This window comes from Sebastes umbrosus, chromosome 23 (genome assembly GCF_015220745.1).
Source record: "Sebastes umbrosus isolate fSebUmb1 chromosome 23, fSebUmb1.pri, whole genome shotgun sequence".
Classification (NCBI taxonomy): domain Eukaryota; kingdom Metazoa; phylum Chordata; class Actinopteri; order Perciformes; family Sebastidae; genus Sebastes; species Sebastes umbrosus.
The window spans coordinates 12,410,802-12,431,535 of NC_051291.1; the positions used below are offsets into that span (position 1 = coordinate 12,410,802).

The following is a 20,734-nucleotide window of genomic DNA, read 5'->3' on the forward strand; positions in this document are numbered from 1 at the left end:
AGCATGTTGTTTATTCCACAGTACAGTGCAATGCACTGATAATGCCATTATGAGTAGCCATAAATAGATTAACCCTGTTTACAAGTTTTTTTGATAGATGTTTATTATTTTAATGCAGTCTCTGAAACATGTAAATAATAAGAAAGGTTTGTCTATCATACATCATTATAAATATAAAAAAATATAAAAGATAATACAATATAAAATATAAAAATACAATAAGTATATTGATGAGATGACAGTTTTGCCAGATTACAGTTTTTCAGATTATTGCACAAAGTGTCCGTCAGATAATTATGTAATTATTGCACAACATCATATAAGTATTGCAGAGTGATCAGCATATGTTATTGCACATATCCGTAACAGTAGAAATGCCATTATAAGTAGCCATAAATAGATTAACCCTGTTTACAAGTTTTTTTTTATTGATGTTTATTATTTTAATGCAGTCTCTGAAACATGTAAATAATAAGAAAGGTTTGTCTATCATACATCATTATAGATAATAAAGATAATATTAGTTACTTGAAATTAATTTGGTTCATATTTCATAAGTAAGGAGGTAAATCTTACGTTTTTTTCAAGATTGTTGTTCAAAACTTCCCTCCTAACTTTAATTTTAGCATGTAATCAGTTATGTTCATGGCGAAAATCACATTTTCTAAAATTATGGATGTTGATTTATTCCCTGTAAATAAAAATAATCCCTCTGCCTTAATATTATGTATTATTGTTTAATGTTCCTTCATATACCTCACTTTTTATGTCTATTTTGGTCTATACATTAAATGTATATAGCTAATGAGCCTTAGCTAGAACTAGAAAAATATATCTATAATGTTAGACTATGTTATCTATATCTACACAAAGCGTTGACAAGCCAACATTCAGTAATGTATATGTAAAATATAAGATTTGTTCTATATCATGTTTTGGCAGTACACACACATCATTTTGTCAGAGCACTTCCTCAAATAAATGAATTAGTGGTCATTTTTCTTTTTAAAGTTTTATTATATTAACTGTGGTACAGAAGAAAAGAACAACAACTTCCCACACTTTCACATAAACCTTTGTAAAAAGTACATAACACCGCTTTTCTTTGTTTATCAGTGGATCCACTTGAAACTTTTGGACACAAAATCACTTTTGAGTTCAGCACCTTTCATTTCCCCACAGGTTCTAACAGCCAACACAGCAATACTGTAACTACAGTACCTCAAAATGTAACAAACATAGCAACTAAATCAATAAAACAAGTATTCCACTGGCAGAGAATAAGCAAAATTATACAACAAACAACAAGTGACAACTAGTTACTCAAGTAAAAACAAAGCTATTCATGCAGAACTTGGTTATATCTTTTTTTTTGCAAAGTCAAAAACCAAAACAGTATTTTTTATTTCTACATCTATTTTTTGCTGTTTATTAACACTAGTGGATTTAAAAAGAATACATAAAGTTCAGTTCTCTGGCTGATAAACACGTTAAAAGGGAGAACAATCAAAAGGACTTATTCCATTGAAAAAGGGCTTTCTCATGATTTGCATTAATATGTTCAAAGGTGGTCATAGTTAACTATATAGTTACCTTAACAGATAAATAACTTGTTATACATAAGGAATCTGATGTGCTACTTTTCTAAATATATAAGCGTCTTCCTCTTTGCTTCATAAAGCTTACTGTATGCTTTAGACAAACTAACGTTTTGCCCTTTTCCCTCTCCACAATAATTGGAGTCTCACTACAGACACATTTACAATGTAGGGATCACGATAAGGTTCAGAGATGGATCGCTGTAACACTGGCTTTATGGTTTTTAGGGCATTTCTCACAAAAGGATGCAGGTCACATTAAATGTCTACTGCGTGGCGCCTACACGGCAGTGCCTTCACTGCTAAATGTAGTTATCACTACATTTACAAAGCGATGAAGGTAACTCCCACTATTGGAGTACATTAGCTTGTGCAAAGCAGTTGCACTGCCTAGCTATTGTACCTCCTTAGCTTTATTTATGTCTAGTAGCAAAAAGACTTCTCAGACTGCGCACGAGCCAAACTTTGGTTTTAATTGGAGGTGACCGAGTCCTGAGCGGTGTCCTGAGGAGCTGCTGGTGGGCTGCTGCTGCTGTGCGTCAGCTTCCTGAAGATGTCTGCGTAGAAAGGTCCATAGACACTCTTGTTGTAGTTGACCAGGGAGAGGAACTTTGCTCCCATCGTTGCTAGTTCAGGCTTGATAGCAGTCAAGCCAGCTGGTACCTGTTCGAGTTTGACCTGGGGTTTAGGGTCAAAGACGAGTGTCACGAAGTACTGCTGCACACGATCCTCTGCACAGAATAAAAGGGAAATGACAGGTCAGAGAATGCCAAACAAACCTCAACGTTTGAGTAAAAAGGAAAACAATTGTCCAGCACCAGGCTCAAATAAGCACACAGTCACTCCTGCTCACTCTGTCTTACCAACGAGAGCGCGGATGGGATTGTCCTTCTGGCTGATGCTGCAGATCTGGCCTGTGAGGGTGGCCTGCAGCGCCGGGGTCAGGGCAGGATAGCTCCGCTCTGTTAAAGACTTGTTGAGCTCACAGCAGACTTGAGCACTGACGCCCTCTAGTGCCTCTTCTAGGTTAAAGTGCCTACAGATACAAGGAGAGGAGAGTTCTGGTTAGAGCTCCTATTTCATGTCAAGTAGTTAGTAAAAAAACCTGTGACAATTAGTTGTATGTTTGAATAATGTGACTGCGTATTAGGGCAATTGTAGGTAAAAACAATTTTAATTAAAGAGGCAGGGGGAGGAGGGTATATATTCCGAGAAAAAACTCAGAATTCCAAGATTATAAAGTCGTAAATTTTGAGGAAAAACAACTTGATATTCTCTGAGATTAAAGTGGTAAATTTAGGAGAAAAAAAAAACTCAAATTTCGGAGAAATAAAAATTCTCTAAGATTAAAAAGTCATAAATTTGGAAGAAAAAACTCAGAAATTTACGAGATTATAAAGTCATAAATTTATGAGAAAAAAATTGAATATCCTCTGAGATTAAAGCGGTAAATATCCGAGAAAAAAATATCACAAATTAATGAGACAAAAATGAAAACAGAATAAAAAATTCTCTAAGACTATAAAGTCATAAATTTCCGAGAAAAAAACTCAGAAAGTAGTGGAGTACAAAACCGTGGCAATGAACAATAATGGGGCATTTTTCTTTAATCTCAGAGAATACAGAAGTTGTTTTTCCTCATAAATTTCTGGCTTTTTTCTCTGAATATTACCCTCCTCTCCAGGCTCCGAAATTATTATTTTTTTTACCTAAAGTGGCCCTAATATGCCATCATAGAATACAGATTGTGGATTTAAGATTAAAAGTTAACTGACGGGCGGTGAATCCCATCCAGCAGCACACTAATCATCCTCTTCAGGCGCTCAGACAGGGAGGGCAGACCCTGGATAGGATCTCCAACGGTGCTGTGGATAATGAGCAGCACCTCGTTCACCGCCTGACACTGCTGGAGCTGCCACTGAATCTCTCGCAGACGCATCTCATCATTTATCAAGGTCTAAAGAAGAAACAAAAACAAAAAAAGAGACTTAAGAATAGTTTGCCATTTTTGGGAAATACGCTTATTTGTCTTCTTGCTGAGAATTAGACAAGATGCTACTGTCATGTCTGTGCATAAGTATGGAGCTTAGAGAAGATTAGCTAAGCTTAGCATAATGACTGGAAATAGGGGGAAACAGCTATCTGCCCAAAATTGAAAATCCACCTACCAGCATGCGGTTACCTCAGAAACTCATGTTAACAACAAGACTCACAGCTTCCAACAAGAAATAATTACCACACGCAAGTTACCGTAAAATAAAAAGAACATGTCAATATGTATATTTCATAAATAATGCCACCAGATGTAAAAAAGCTAATAGAATCGCTCACGCAGTCTACAGACACAAATTCAAAACACAACTCACCTCAGGCAGTGGGTTTTTATCGTAGTCCCATGTGAGCATGTAGAGGAAGGCAACGTTGAGGACCTTAAAGGGCCCAGGCACCAGTCGCTCTCCTTTCCCCGGACCGCTGGTCTTTTCTTTGGGGGTCATGGTCCACAGGTCATCCACTGCTGACTTGATCCACGAGGTGGTGTTCTCCAAAGCATCTGAAGAAGTTTATCAAAGTAACACCGATTGAGGAGTTTGTTCTTTATACTCTTTTCGACAATAAACACATTTTGTAACTACCTGGCAACAGGAGTGATAAAACATACAGTACTACAAGCTCTAGAGGAAATTGTGTCCTTGTTCACTCACTGGGTAGTTTGTTCAGGATGCTCTGAAACTTTTCCCTCTCATATTCGACACTGTGCCTCTGCAGCAGAGGCCTCAGGTTATCGATTGTAAAGTTGACCATGTCCGCCTTCATCAAGTCCAGCACACGGAAGATCTCCCTGGTGTGTGAGAAACATAGACTGTATATAAGAAGTGGACGTAGTCACCGTGACGTCACCCATTGGTTTGTGGAAGAAAGTAGGAAGTAGGGAAGGAAAGGATGATATATAGGAGGAAAGAAGTTGTAGAAGGAAAGGAAGAAAGGGATAAGGTAGAGAAGGAAGTAGGGAAGGAAAGGAGAGGAAGAAAGTAGGAGGCAGGGAAGGAAAACAGGAAGTAGGGAAGGAAAGGAGTTACAGAAGGAGAGAAAGAAAGTAGGAAGAAGGGAAGGAAAGGGTGAGGTAGAGAAGGATAGAAGGAAGTAGAGAAGGAAAGGAGTTACAGAAGGAGAGGAAGGAAGTAGGGAAGGAAAGGATGATGTGTAGGAGGAAAGAAGTTGTAGAAGGAGAGGAAGAAAGGGATGAGGTAGAGGATGAAGTAGGGAAGAAAAGGAGAGGAAGAAAGTAGGAGGCAGGGAAGGAAAACAGGAAGAAGGGAAGGAAAGGAGTTACAGAAGGAGAGGAAGAAAGTAGGAGGAAGGGAAGGGAAGGAAAGGAGAAGGATAGAAGGAAGTAGGGAAGGAAAGGAGTTACAGAAGGAGAGGAAGAGAAAGAATATAGGAGGTAGGGAAGGAACGGATGTTGTAGAGAAGGATAGAAAGAAGTAGTGAAGGAAAGGGGTTACAGAAGTAGAGGAAGAAAGTAGGAAGTAGGGAAGGAAAGGATGATATATAGGAGGACTGCCGTTTTGAAGCCTCGAGTTTGGCATTTTGGCTGTCGCCATCTTGGTAATTTCATTTACTACATGAACATCATGCTGCATTGGAGAAGACTTGAAACTAGCGATTGAGACCATAAACTCATGTTTACTGAGGTAATAAATCAAGTGAGAAGTAGAGTCATTTTCTCATAGACTTCTATACAATCAGACTTCTTTTTGCAACCAGAGGAGTCGCCCCCTGCTGGCTATTAGAGAGAATTCAACTGTGCCACTGTGACTTGCTTCTTATAAAATAGTTAAATAAGAAAACTCAACGTTTATTCTCTCAGACAGACAATAGAATCTCTGGTCATAATAAAACGTTCTTAAATCCTTTAAACCCCATGTGTACGTACCTGAACAGTGTCACTATGTTATCCGGGCCTTCGCTGAGCTTCTTGACATCCTCATCCCTAACTGGTGCACACATCTTGCCCATGGTGGTGATAATGTAAGAGGCAAGCCCCTGGATGTCTACAGCATCGTTGTCAGCCTGCTGACGAATCAGGTCCATGTCCAGCACATCCATAATCTGGGTCCGCATCCGATTGGCACCCGGATTAAAGAATGACAGTAAAATCTGTCCAAAGAGGAAAATGATAGTAAGCATTATTTAGAACTTATTTAAATCAGTGATGTTGCTTAATTTGTTACTGTTTTTTCTACATATACCACTCACAAAAGAGGTGAAGAGAAGCAGATACAAAAGGATCTTTAAAATGTGAGAGGACTGTTGTATGGATCACGGTGCTAATAAATGTCAGGAAAATCAAAGCTATAAAGTCATTTCTGCAGATCTAGTGAAGCTGTAAACATCACATTGTGTGTGCTGACCTCTCTGATCTCCTCCAATAATCTGATGGCGTGCCCGTACTCAGGCGGGTCTTCGTTCAGCTCGGACTCCAGGGTGTCCCAGAAGGCATTGTGGACACTATCTCTAACTATCTTCCATAAACTAAAAAAAAAAAAAAAAAAAGAAATGAAGGATTTAGTTTAGCTGAGAAGATAATCTGTAAAGAAAAATGTGCAACTTTGAGATGGGCTTTGGTAGGGATGATGCACAAAGTACTAAATAACTGACGTCATTTAAAGAATAAAAAAAAAAAGCACGAAGCATCGAAGGACTCATGTGATCCAAAAAATTCCAGAGCTGTGGGTCAGTTGAGTTCAATTCTTGTAAATGGTTTGTTCATATTTTAATTGTCTAATTCTGTAAAAGGGCATGTTTTTTTTTGCCTTGTTAGGCACAATGGCCGCAGTGTGTTTAGTGGGCTCCGCTGTCACTGCAGGACAAAAACAAATCATTCATCTGTGTATTAGTTGACATATAAAGTGACTGCATGGTCGGTCTCTGTTCATCTCTATGTCCTTGGAAAAGCATAATTTATAATCTTGTTATATTAATTATTAAACAACACAAAGACACACACACACAGCAAGCGCCGCCGTTGCCCTGCCCTTGTCTCTCTAATTGTCCCAGTTAGTCCAAAACTCAAATTTATTGAAAAAAGAAAGATGTAATCATGTTTTTATCTAACGAAATATTCTGCTTCAATCCATATTTGTTGGCGTTTAGCATTTCAAAAACAACATTTTCATTCGTTTTCTCTCCCCACTTGCCACACATAAAAGGCGCACATGGGGTGGTCTAGCAGCAATCAAACGAAAACTGACTAGTTATCTTCATTAAAGAAATTTGATTTAATAAAAAAGACTGGCTCATTTAATCCGACGAATCACTCTATTCAAATTGACAATTTTGTTCGAGGATTACTTTTTTTTAGGGTCAAAATATGACAACAGACATTCAAAGCTTCATCCGAAAATCTCAATAGAAGCTTTGGATGTAAGAAAATAAAGACATTCGGTACTCTACAGCCCTAATTGAAATACAACACATCTTGATTCTGTTTTGAAGCGAGCACTGAGTGATTTAAGAGGACCGGCTTTGAGCTGAGGAGCGGAGGGAACATACATCTCTGTGAGCCAGCCAATGGGACGAACATACAGCCTCCAGTCACATGATGGGTATCGATTGAAGTACACTGTTATCAGTATCACTTTAAGGGCACTGGTATTGGTACTGGCATTGTAATTTACATACCCATCCCTACTGATAACCCACAAAACATGATCAGGGTGTGAGAGAACGTTTTCATAATATACCTGTCCTGAGGTAGGCTGTTTGGTTCAAGATGGAAGTTGCGGTTCACAACGATCTCATGGGCAATGCTGAGATTGGACAGGTCTCTGGCAGACTTCATGACCTCATCCAGGGTTAAGGTTTTGGGTGGGCTTGCTGTGGGAAGCAAATATTGAACAAGTTTTATAAATAGATGAATGAAAGAACTTAAAACAAGAAAGTGAGAGCATAAAATTGACCATTGAAGTTGCATGAGTACATTGCTTCCCTTAATGGCAGTTTATTTAAATTGGTTTCCCCTGTCTTTGACTTGTAGTGAAGCCCAGAGGCGTTTTAATACTCTTGAATAAAAACAAAATGTAGCCTGAGTCATTGCAGAAACCACACAAACTAGTGGGCCTTTCCTGAGAAAGGAAAACAATCATGGACACTAAAATGAAAACAGTAAGTCAGAGGTTGTCTGGTGAGCTCATACAGAGAGCAGAAAAAGGGTGAGGTGGAAAAACTCACAGGAGGGCGTGCAAGGCTTGCTGGAGCAGTCACTGGTGAAGCTTTCACGGGAACAGTCCAGGTCGCTGGTCGACGTCATGCTGTCACAGCGCTCCGACGACGACTCCACATCACTGCCCTGGTCCTCACCGCCGGATGTGGAGGCAGCTCGCTCATCATTCAGAGGCATCTTGGGTTATAGCTGCACATGAGAAGTGGATTCTTAACGCCTCTTCTAACTGAACGTGTTCAGCAAGTCACAACTTGATGGGTATTTTACTACTTTCACAGAAACAGGTTTAGAACTGAGGTTTATCATTCCTCCTTTGTTTGGGAAGCTGTTCTTCTTAGTAGTTCCTAACACGAAGAGTAAAATATCTCTGATATTTGACGTCCGGTGATATTCTATATTGTTTCTATACCCCATGAAAAGACCAAAACCAACAATGAATTAATCCTACTAAGTATTGTCTATGTTGCCAAAGCCAGAAGAAAACTAGTTAACGCTCAATAAAACAGCTGGCGGGCCAGTCTCCATGGAAACAGAGATAGCTGCCTTGTTGCACAATTCGAGTATCAACATCTTGGTAAACTCAACTGATGGTGCATGAAGTAATTCTTTGGAAAAAACACTTCCTTATTCAGGGTGTGTTTGACAACACTACCAAAGGCAGGACAGTAAACAAAAGCTTGTATTCCTTGAGGACAATGGGGGACACTGTGTCCAGGCCCATCTGAGATAGATTGCGTCTCCAGGGCAACATTGGACAACAAGAGGGCTTCTCAACTGCCAAAGCGATCCTGTTACACCTGTCCGTGTGTTGTCTGTCTTCCGCACAAATACAAACACATTAACATAAGAAAGAAAGGTACTGTTTGGAAGAAAAATACAAGCTAAAACCAAACTGAGTGAATTCAGAAAACCAACCTTGAAAGTTGTGTTCTTATCACTACAAACACATCACACTAAATAAAAACACAAAAATATATCTTTACTGTAACACCTTAAATTAAGTAGGCCTCTGCCTTTCTATTATTATCTGCCAGCACTGTGTGATACAGTGCTGGCAGGGTGACCCTTGGGTGTTCCTGTCCCTGGTCTCAGTTATCTGCTGCCAAAAATGAGTGCACACTCCCTCGCTGCTCTTTTGGTTTAAAGATAGCTCAAGGGGGTTGAGGGTGGGTGTGTGTGACTTCCATGTCCTCCTGCTGTGTCCTCAGCTCATTCATTACATCATCTGCTAGACTTGACAGCTAGGTCACAGCAACGCAGCAGGCCAATTTTCAGAGATTATCTAGAGCGATGGGAGCAGTCCGTACAGTCTGTACAGTCCACAAAACTGATTACGGATTAGGTCTACTCTGTCATCCGCTGCTTCATTATAAGAAGTGCCCGTTCAAAACTGTTTAGAACGAGCCAAATGTTTGGCATGTGGCATGTGCAGATCTTACCATTGCAAGGTAGGCAACTGCCTGGGGCCGCCAACTAAAAGGGCCCCAAACAGTGATGTATTATGATGTTTAGATATGAAAAATTAAAAACAGTCATTGTACCCTGAAATAACTTACAAAAGCCCCCCAAAGCACTTTAAAAAATAATATATGCAACTCAACTGTATACTACTTACTATGTACTTCTACTTTAGAGGAAAACATTGCACTAATACATTTACCTGACGGAGAAATGTCACTGGTTAGCCTACATTGCATGTTAATTTCACTCAAAAAAATATGTATAATAATTAAAATATGATGCATTATTATTCATTTAACTATCCTGCATCATATGAAAGCTCCACCTTGAACAGATGTTGAATAAATGTATGTACATTGTTCTGAAAATACCTCTCTTTCACTCGTCAATTGAAATACAAATGTGAAAACAGCACTTTTACTGTGCGGTAGTTTTACTATTAATAGTTAATAGTTTTAATTTTAGTAATAGTAATTTTGTTCTATTCTTTATTTTATGTTTCATTATTTTGCAATACTTACTTTTATTTTTCATACCATTTTCTCTCATTATGTTTATGTTATGCAGCAATACACCAAGGCAAATTCATTGCTGATAACAATATATCTGTCAATATCCATATTGGGCTTGCAATACGAGGTCTATATAGGCTAGACTACATTGTTACAGTGGCTCCTGCAGAAACAGTCTTTCGACTGCATGTAAACAAAGAAATGGATCATGGAGGCTGGGCTTAACTACACAGAGGGCTCTTGTTATTGGCTGCAGCTGCCTGTCTCTCACCCCTACAGGGACAATCTTTGGTTACATTACTGTGCACATGGAGAAAAAAAAACATCCATGCACTTGTAAGAAAAGGGTACAAATCAAATAATAAATGATGTATTATTATAGATTAAACTACCCAGCAGTATAAAGTCATTAAAATGAGCTCCACCATAACCAGCTGCAACATTAAAGTGATGAACACATCAATGCATCAATAAGTATAATCCAATAATATACATTATTCTGCATAATGTGTACTTTTAAATTTGGTACTTTAAGTATATTCATATGCTAATATTTTTGCACTTTTACTTAAGAAGGATTTTGCTTTTATAGCTTATATAGACCTACATAGACATGTTGTTACAGTGACTCCTGCAGAAAAGGAGTCTCCTGAACATGAACTCATATATCCTGTGACTTCCCTGCACTATGGACTATTTCCTATGACCTCCTATATATATATATTTTTTTTATTATTCTTATTGTTGTGTTTGTGAAAATAAGAAAACCCAATAAACATGTTATAAAAAAATCCATATTGGACTTTGTTACAGTGGCTCCTGCAGAAACAGCCTTTCTACTGCATGTAAACAAAGCAATGGATCAAGGAGGCGGGGCTTAACTACACTGAGGCTCTCCTGATTGGCTGCAGCTGCCTGTCTCTCAGCCCTACATGGACAATCTTTGGTTACATTACTGATGCACATGGAGAAAAAAAAACATCCACACACGCGTAAGAAGAGGATACACGTGATCTGAGCAGCAGACAATAACAAGAACATGACCAAACGCTCTGGCAGCCGAGTATACACCAAGAAATTGGTTAATTTGACACAGCAAGCAACACTTTGACACTAACACTGTCGAGTTAGTTGAAACTCGCAACAACAAAGTCAAACTAAAAGCCAAAATAAGCGTAAAAGTTTCAACAAAACCAGCCGAACGATTCACAGCTTCAAAGAGAGTAAAATGTGCTAAATAAAAGCGACTTTTACCTCATCGAAGTGTCCGGAAATGGAGACTGACACCTTAAATAGCTCAACTCCGAAGTGAGGATTCGTCGTCGTCCTCTTTAAAGGTCTTCTGTTACTAGGCAAAACCATTTCTTACATAGGGGTGATCAACGGCCGAAGCAAAGACGAAACAGTCTAGGTATCAGGTTTATGATTGAAGATTGGAGTGTTTCGATTACAATATAAGTTTTAAACTAGTATATGTAAAACTAAATGCGCATATTTAGTTTGGAAAAAGGCAATTTGATACATTATTCTACACTGTTTTGCCCCGTTTGTAGAAATGGTACGCTCCCCTCTGTTTTCACGTGGGACGTCGTTGTTTACGGATGTGACGTCAGTGTGTTTACAGCAGTGTATGATATACAAAAACAATACAAACATAATATATCCTTAAAAATGTTAGAGGAAAATGTTGTTCTTTTTGTTTCTTGCACAAGCAAATATCTTGTATTGTGGTTTTGTATGTATTTTTTTTTTTTTAAACAATATTTTTATTGAATTTTACATATAAACATATATATACAAATATACACATACAGACAGTCTAACAATATTAATGATTAAATTAGTTCAGTTCAGACAACTTTATTTATCCCCAAGGGGGCAATTAATTTGTAGCATTCCTAGTCCATACATCCATACATACAATAGACAACCAACAATTAGTTAAGTCAAAGGAAACATATTAAAGGCATGGGGCAGTTGGAGGGACAAGTTACAATAAGAACCATATAAATAGGATTATAGCAATAAAAGCCCAAAAATAAGAAAAAATATATGAGAACAACACCTTTAAATATCAGTCATTTAAAATGGGTATGGTCTGTGTTCAGCAGCTTAACAGCAGAAGGGAAAAAGGACTTGGAGTAACGATTTGTTCTCCTTAAGGGCACATTATAACGTCGGACTGAAGGCATCAGAGAGAATTCAGCCGAAAGACTGTGATCTGGTTGGCTGATAAATTATACAATGAAATGTTTAATCAGAATTTCAAAGAAAGATAGACATGACATTTCATGTATTTCACATATCTAACAAAGAAAACAGATAAAATAAAAGATATCATCCTCATTCATTCTCCTGGCCTGGAGGAGTCCAAAGTCAATTAAAATTAACTGTTTTGAGCTAACGATAAACTTTATTGTATGTATTTCCCATCTATTTTTTCACTGTATACAACAATATTCTAGATAGATGTAGCCAACTTTCTACAAACTTAAGATGAATGTTGAAATAAATATGTTTGATGTAATGCTATTAGTCAAGATAAGATTGAAAATAACATGTTGTATATCATATCATTATTTATATTTTTTTGGAAGATTCCATATTGTTAAAAATGGGTTCAAATGTTAAAAAAAAAAAAGTTCAAAACCTTTATTTGTGCCTTAGGAGCAATTGGTTTTACTCCAGTAGCAATAACAACAAAGGGCTAGACACACAAGATGAAAAACACACCTACATAACCACATAATAAAAACACAAATACAGGAGTTAAAAAAACAATGAGTAGGGCTGTCAATCCATTAAAATATTTAATCACAATTAATTGCATAATCGTCCATAGTTAATCGTGATTGTTTGGAAATTAATTGCCCTTTTTTATCTGTTCAAAATGTACCTTAAAGGGAGATTTGTCAAGTATTTAATACTCTTATCAACATGGGAGTGGACAAATATGATTGTTTAATGCAAATGTTTATATTTATAAATATTGTCAAGAAACCCTCACAGGTACTGCATTTAGCATAACATTTTTTTTCAAATCAAATCATCTATTTTTTCACTGTATATAACAATATTCTAGATATATGTAACCAACTTTCTACAAAAGAAACTTAAGATGAATGTTGAAATAAATATGTTTGATGTAATGCTATATTTTAGTCAAGATAAGATTGAAAATAACATGCTGTATATCATATAATTATTTATTATTTTTTGGAAGATTTCATATTGTTAAAAATGTGTTAAAATGTAAAAAAAAAAAAAAAAAAGATTTAAGAGAGACATTGATGTTAATTTTAGTTTTTTCTTATGGGTGTCCAGAAACTATTTGGGCTTTGCTCATTTCGTAGCTTTCTGAGGCTTTCAAAATGTGTTTTTATTACTGAGAATATTGGTGATAGTTTTGTCCTGCTTTGGAGGAATGTGTTGTTTGGTCTCCTGGAAATAAGTGAGATATGAGTAATCTCATTATTATAATGGCCAAATGTCATATCTATAAATGTAAATTCACAGGTAAGAAACCATGCTTTATTGCCTTCAGTAATGAATTCAGGCAATACATTCTTTCATTTCGACACTCTTTAAAACAAAAAGCAATTAAAACCGTAATGGCTTGTACTGTGTTAAGAATGTTTATATAGTAGATCTCTATCCCCCCTAGCGTTAAACTAAAAAAATCTTCTTTTTCTTTTCTTTTCTTTATTATGTGTTCCCTTTTGTACATGTTTTATACTTGTAATTTGTCACCAGACAGAGAGATCAAGTGTCTGTATCTTGAAGTGGATTTGTTGGTTAATGCCCTTGAAAATGTTCATTATCTCTGTTAGAAGAAATAAAGGTTTAAAAAAACAAATGTCTGAAAAACATGGATGTAAAATCCACCTCAAGGTAAATCGTTACATTTTAGGGTTAAGACTTTTATTATTATTATTATTATTATTATTATTATTATTATTATTATTATTATTATTATTAATAATAATAATATTAATATTCATAATAAAGCACCAATCATTGCATATTGCTTTGATACTTTACAAACTAACACTTCTAAAAGCGACATAGCTCTATTTTAATTCACATATATTGTATGTGTTTTTATAGTATTTTTTTATATTTATTGTAATTTTTTTCTATTCTTTATTTTATGTTTCATTATTTTTGCAATACTTGCTTTTATTTTTAGTGAAATTTTCTCTTATTATGTTTATGTTATGCAGCAATAAACCAAGGCATATTCATTGTATGGGAAAATCTAATTAAGAAAACAGCAATAAGCCGTATTCTGATAATAATAATAATAATAATAATAATAATAATAATAATAACATTACTAATACTACTGCGAATAATAATAATACGATCATTAATAAAAACGATAATATAAATAACAACAGCAACAACATTACCACAAAACACAACACACAGTAGGCGTAAGTGTATTTATCCTTTTTTTAAAAAGGATTGTAGTTGCATAGTATCTTATATGGGGGGAGCTGCAGTTTAAGAGTTGTTGTGCTGGTGGCCACTAGATGGTACTAGGGATGCATGCTTCTTTGTGGATAAAAACTGTGCCGCTCATATCCTTAAATAGTCAAATCTCTTTCCTTTGACAGAAAATATGTTGACAAGCCATTTGTCCCAATATGTATACATAAATGGCTGTACTTAAGTTGAATCTATTGCAATTTTTAAAAGGCCATTGTGGAAATATTTCTGCATATTTCTACACTGATGTCCGTCTTTGTTCAGTAGAGTGGACAAGAGATGTTTAAAATATCTCACATGCATGATGCAAACGACTCAACTTTCAAACTAGGTTGATTAAACAACTATTTCATCATAAAAGGCCATTGAGGCATGGCTAATATTGTAAGAAGAAACACAGAGCAAAAATGTCACCCAATAGTGCATTTTATGACTAAAGCAATAATTATTAATTATATTATTAATTAATTATATGAATAACTAATTCTGCTTAGAGCACAAATTTGGCCAGGGGAGCTCCTGACCATCTACACTGTTAAGAATTTCCCAGTAAAATAACAGTAAAGAGCTGGAAGCAGGGTTGCCATTATTCTACTGTAAAATTAACATTATTATACTGTCGCTGAAATTTACAGCTTTGTACTGTTAATGAAAAATACAGTATATACTGGTTTTTTGATTAATTTCACAGTATTTTACAGTTAATTTACTGTTTAAGGATACATTATATAGCTGTTTTTATCCCTTTCTTTTACATTATCTTACTGATTTGTTTCAATGCACTATTTAGGTTGTATTTTTTACATACATTTTAATGAACATTATTTTTTGCCTAGATGAATAGACTTAGCAGGTTACAGACATAGGAATAGTCACACTAAATACAATTAAAGGCACTTGTTAAGAAAAAGGCTATAATTAAGGCTATAAGGCCCAAAATGTCTGTCTATAGCTGGCTACAAGCACAGAATGCAAACCATAACAACATGTGAGTGAAGAACAGAGCTAATTCACTGATTTTCCAATCATGTACAATGTGTGAGAAAAGAACATCTACAGCTTATCTTATTGCACTTTATTTTTTATTTTCATATGAAGTTCAACACAGCGCCAACAAAAACCTGACACAGATAACAAACCAAATTTCAGAAGAAATAGCATTTCTGAAGACATCTGTCAATCTTACTAACCTTACTTTGTGGAACAGTTACAGAGAGTTGAGCTATATCATAGAGTTAAAACAAAACTCTCAAGTAATATTTTGCCTTATATCATGTAACATGTGAATATACTGAATATATTGCTGAACCTTAAGGCATATCAGTGGTACAAATAAAAAAAAAAATGAACATTAAATACAAAATAATTTGTCTATATACTAATGAGCACCAACACCACCAGACATGTGACATCATGTCCAAGTATGAATATTCAGGCTCTAACAAGGCACATGGATAAGTGTGGAAGTCCAAGTATTGGGCGATAATGGGAGAGTGAGTTAGTGAATGACTTATGGCCCACTCAAAGACACCAGTTCTCTCAATCCAGCCTTGGTAGCCCGCTGACTGTGTGAGAGAGAGATATATGAGTTCCAACATAACTTTCATTGTAACTTCTCACATACAAAATCAGCGTGTGTAGCCCTCATTTCCTCTTATCATGTATGTAATGTAAACTCACCATTTTAAATGAAGTCCCACTCAAGTCCATGAGTCCCATCAGCAGAGTGGATACATGTGGATGTACGGTTGTAGTCTTGTCTTGTAGCTCGTGAATTTGCCAGTTTTCTTTGAGAAGACTTTGCCCTGTCCATCCTTTGTGCCTCTCTCAGGGTTTATTCCTATGGTGCACCTGAAAAATGATAGTGTTTCTTCAGGCACTGTGTAAAAATCAAGTTGTGTGAATCACTTAGATTAATGCCACAATAAAAATACAGGTTTTACTGAAAGTATCTAACCTTGAGATTAACTTGAGCGTGCAGGTGTAGAAGGTGGAAAATAATGCAGCAAGCCCCATCAAGAAGGTGGGCTGGATCCCCTCACATATGAAGTGGCCCTCAAGGCTGACCATCCAGCGCCAATAGCTTCCTGCTGTTGCACCTGAAACTTAGAAAGAATTTTCCTCAGTCAACTTCATGGATTTTTAGTCAATGTTTGAAATGAATTGTGTTGAGTGGTGTGCATTACTGGTTGAGAAACGTTTTTTTTGATCAATTATGAATATTCTGACCATCTGATCTATAGAACATGTGGTTTTCAGATATCATTCAAAAACACTAGTTAGCTAGTAAATAAACTTGCCTTCAATTTTGTATATGCTCTGCTGAATTACCACCCAATAACCAACGTGCACTGAAGTCTTAATGTTACTTTAAATGTTGAAGGGACTTCCATAGACTGTAAAATGTATACACCGTCGTTATGCATGAATTCACTGGCAAAATACATGTGTCAGCACATTAACTTAGATATTAACTTGAATACATAGAAATTAAAATGAGCTCCTTGTGTTGTCCGATTAATATGCAATCATCTGTGAAATTCTAGCTAGCTGTTGAATCCCTCTATCATGACATGCACATATTCTGTTATGCAAACTAACTGGAAACATCACTGATAAACTTTGCACAGATTTATTAATTAAATAAAATTACTACTCACCAAATAATCAGTAAGATGGGGATGGATGAATAAAAGAACGGATCCAGCCTCACATGTGCAGATCAGGTGAAATGCTCTTCCCAGAATTCAAAAAATACTGCATGAAACTGTTATTCATGATACTTTAGACAGTTGATCAGCAGTAAAGTGCTGTTTTTTAAGAATACATTATAGTTCAGTTAAAAAACGGCCTCTGAGCGTAATTTAACAGATTTTCTTGTGTATTAACAGTAAAGCACTGTTTTTAGCAATAACAGGTTAATACTGTTGAAATTCTACTGTAAATTAACAGCAATTGTTTACAGTGTATAGTATGTGTTTATTTCCAGGTGCGACAGCTATAGCTTAACAACTTTGACAACTTCTGCTGTATGTTATATGGAATTACATGACTGTTAATCATTGGACCTCATTTGAGAAATCAAATAAGCATTTCTATTTCTGACTGACAGCTAAAGTATATTAGCAAGAATGTATAAATATAGAATTATAGTAATTAATAAAAGCAAGCACGTTAGCAAACATGATAATCAGAAACTAGTTTGTTTTAAATTTTTCAACCGAAACCCCAACAGCAGTGGCCCAACAAGTGGTGTTTAGATGTTGAGATAATTTCAATGGGCTGCTCTCATAATCTAGAGCACCTTGTGATCGGATGCCGTCATTATCTTCCAAGGGAGTTTACATCGGACGTACTCACACATAGACAAATACATGACACGGTCATTGGCTACATCGGCAAACGCATCGATGATGTCGTACCGAGGATTACTGAACGGACATTTCCGAATAGTGGAGCGAATAACATCAATTCTCAGTCAAATCGTGCAAATAATGATACAAGCACCAAATTTGGCATGATGATCGCCGAGGGGTCACTAAGCAAATATAAGCGACTGGCTACTTGAAAATCCAAGACGGTGGCCATTTTTCAGGATGGCCGCCAAATTGACCTAATGGTTTCTCTCATAGAAATTCATCCACTTGGTCGATTTGAGTGATCTTGATGTCAAATGATATGTTCTCTAGCATGCTGGATCTAATTTTGATTGTTTTAACAATTTTCTACGGCAATATGGCGGCTATTTTGTGTCTGTTTAGTGTCTGCTTCCTCATGAGAGCATGGGGGGGTCACAGCATCCAGGTACTTCCTATTGTTGCTGATGGCATTGTCTCCTTGTGCCGCAATGACCGTGCAAGACATTTCAGCTTCACACACACATTCTCGGCGGGGAAATTAAACAGCTGGGTCTTGATGCTTGATTCCCTGGCCGCTATATTGCAGTTAAAAATAATCAAAACTATCAAAATGAGATCCAGCATGCTAGAAAAACATAGAATTTGACACCAAGATTACTTAAATCGACCAACTGGATGAATTTCTGAGAGAAATCATTATCAGCAGGTCAATTTGGTGGCCGCAATCTTGGATTTTCAAGTGGCCAATTGTTTATATTTGCTTAGTGACCCCTCGACAATCGTCATGCCAAATTTGAGGCTTGTATCACTATTTGCACGATTTCACTGAAAAATGTATGTTATCCGCTCCACTACTGATGATGCCATCACCCTAGCCCTCCACACTGCCCTCTCACACCTGAGCCTGGATAGCAGCATACAAGAAAGCCGACGTTCATCCATGACTGTCCTTTTACTGTGTTTACAGAACCTGGCACCTGGATGGAAAAAACTGCATCTTCATTCAGTGTGTGGGTAACACCAGCATGTTAGTGAACATGAAAATCAGAACCAAGCAAATTAGTTTCTTTGCATTTTTCACCTGAAACCCAACAGCAACAAAACACCCACATCCCGCCCACAAGGCCCTCAGACTGGTTCAACCGGTGCCACCACTAACATTAGAGGGCATGCAATACTTCAACCGTAAAGGTATTTCTATAATTATAAATGAACGTATTTTATGGGATCATTTGCATAGTTTAAGTAGTTTAAGTTTGCTTGCAAATAATAAAGTCCTGTGTTGGCTGCTCATAAATCATAAAGCAGGAGGACAGCAGGCCCATCATCATGGTGAAACATTGCTGCTTTACATACAGAGAAAACGTAACCTCAAAGGAGAGCCACAACTTTTATAAGCAAAATAAATATACCAATGGTAACCTCTATGTCAATAGAAACAAATCAGGAGCTTTTCAGCATTAGTTCAAATTGAGTTCATAATGTGAATTTTTCATTTACAATATCACATGAACAATAAAACAACAATAACAATAAAATAGAATTTCCAATAAAAAACAGTTGAGATGGTATTTATGATATTAAAAACAGTGGTATTTATTTATGAGAAATTAAATTCTCAATTGAAGAAATAAAATTTTAACTTGTTGCACGGCTAATTCTGAACACTTCCTGTTGAAAAACGAAGTGCATATATACATTTGGATAAAGTTCAGTTAAAAGTTAGGTTCAAGTTCAAAACCTTTATTTGTGCCTTTGGGGGCAATTGGTTTTGCTCCAGTAGCAATAACAACAAAGGGCTAGACACACAGGATGAAAAACACACCTACATAACCACATAATAAAAAAACAAATACAGGAGTTAAAAAAACAACCAGTAGGGCTGTTAATCCATTAAAATATTTAATTGCAATTAATCACATGATCGTCCATAGTTAATAGTGATTGTTTGGAAATCAATTGCACTTTTTTTTATCTGTTCAAAATGTACCTTAAAGGGAGATTTGTCAAGTTTTAATACTCTTATCAACATGGGAGTGGACAAATATGATTGTTTTATGCAAATGTTTATTTAAAAAAAAAATATTGTCAAGAAACCCTCACAGGTACTGCATTTAGCATAAAAAATACTTTCAAATCACAACATGGCAAACTCAAGCCCAACAGGCTGCCCAGTGTGCTGACTTGATTATGACTTAACCAAAACTGCATGTGATCTACCTCATTGCATAGGGATGGTAGAGCAGCTATGGCAAAGGATGTAAAGAGCAATTCAAATAATATAAATATATGACAAATGTCAAAAACAGCATTTGTGAAAATAATGATACTTCAGATAACCTTTTGATCACAGTGTTCAAAGACCTTCTACTGTGCCCCTTACAAAATATAATATTTTCTTCCTTTTATAAGGATAACATTATCACGTTAACTTTGACAGCCCTAAAAAACAGATGACAAAAAAAGAAAAATGAAAAAACATACTGATTATTATCTCTTGCCTGTAGTTCTTTCTAGTCAGGCAGACAGGTTTTGATATATTTATCTCTGAGACGCTGATGAGATAAGTAATTCTTCAATGTGAACATCAGAGGCCCTCAGACTGGTTCAACCGGTGCCACCACTAACATCAGAGCACATGCACTCCTTCATCTGTAAAGGTATTTCTATAATTATAAATAAACATATTTTATTGGATCATTTGCATGGTTTAAGGATTTTATTGCTTGCAAATAATAAAGTCCTGTGTTAGAGTGCATTATGACACCTTCAGCAAAGATTTCAATGTGAGTGATGACAACATGTTAACCCCAGAACCATTTGTTAAGATTATGAACAACTTGGTACTCCTTGTGGTTTTCTAAGTATTTAGAAGTTTGGCAAGCATGTTCACTTATTGAGTTGTTCTTTGCACGATGCAAAGATACAGTTATTTGTTTTGTTTACAGGCATTGTGTGCCGTGCCCAAGAGAGTTGCCAAAGTTGCCTTTGGCTTCACTCCCAGAACCGTAAGCACAGAAACCCCAATCGGTTTCGTCTAGTGACAATAAAAAGAAATGTTGGCTGTGTCATCAACAGTGTTGACCTAAA

The 20,734-nt window shown here is 36.3% G+C and overlaps 1 protein-coding gene across 2 annotated transcripts; it reads right to left on the minus strand.

Annotated features, from left to right (window-relative positions):
• Nucleotides 1-996: 996 nt before the first annotated feature.
• tcp11l2 (t-complex 11, testis-specific-like 2) lies at nt 997-11,183 on the minus strand. 2 transcript variants are annotated; one of them, XM_037760730.1, is made up of 10 exons: nt 11,049-11,183; nt 7,830-8,010; nt 7,343-7,475; nt 6,011-6,131; nt 5,533-5,756; nt 4,301-4,437; nt 3,965-4,149; nt 3,374-3,555; nt 2,462-2,634; nt 2,070-2,329 (listed from the first exon to the last, which is right to left on the minus strand). In XM_037760730.1, the coding sequence occupies exons 2-10, from the start codon at nt 7,996-7,998 to the stop codon at nt 2,070-2,072; spliced, it is 1,584 nt and encodes a 527-aa protein (XP_037616658.1). In that variant the 5' UTR covers nt 7,999-8,010; nt 11,049-11,183. The 2 variants fall into 2 exon arrangements, with proteins under 2 accessions (XP_037616659.1, XP_037616658.1); XM_037760731.1 differs by lacking the exon at nt 11,049-11,183 and having other exon boundaries at nt 997-2,329; nt 7,830-7,998.
• Between the last annotated feature and the right edge of the window lie 9,551 nt (nt 11,184-20,734).

Coding starts and splice junctions, on each gene's coding strand:
- tcp11l2 (XM_037760731.1), bottom strand. CDS start 7,998: ATGCCTCTGAATGATGAGCGAGCTGCCTCCACATCCGGCGGTGAGGAC. Junction 6,132..7,342: donor AACAGCCTACCTCAGGACAG/GTATATTATGAA, acceptor TTTTTTTTTTAG/TTTATGGAAGATAGTTAGAG. Junction 2,635..3,373: donor CTGGATGGGATTCACCGCCC/GTCAGTTAACTT, acceptor TTGTATCTGTAG/GCACTTTAACCTAGAAGAGG.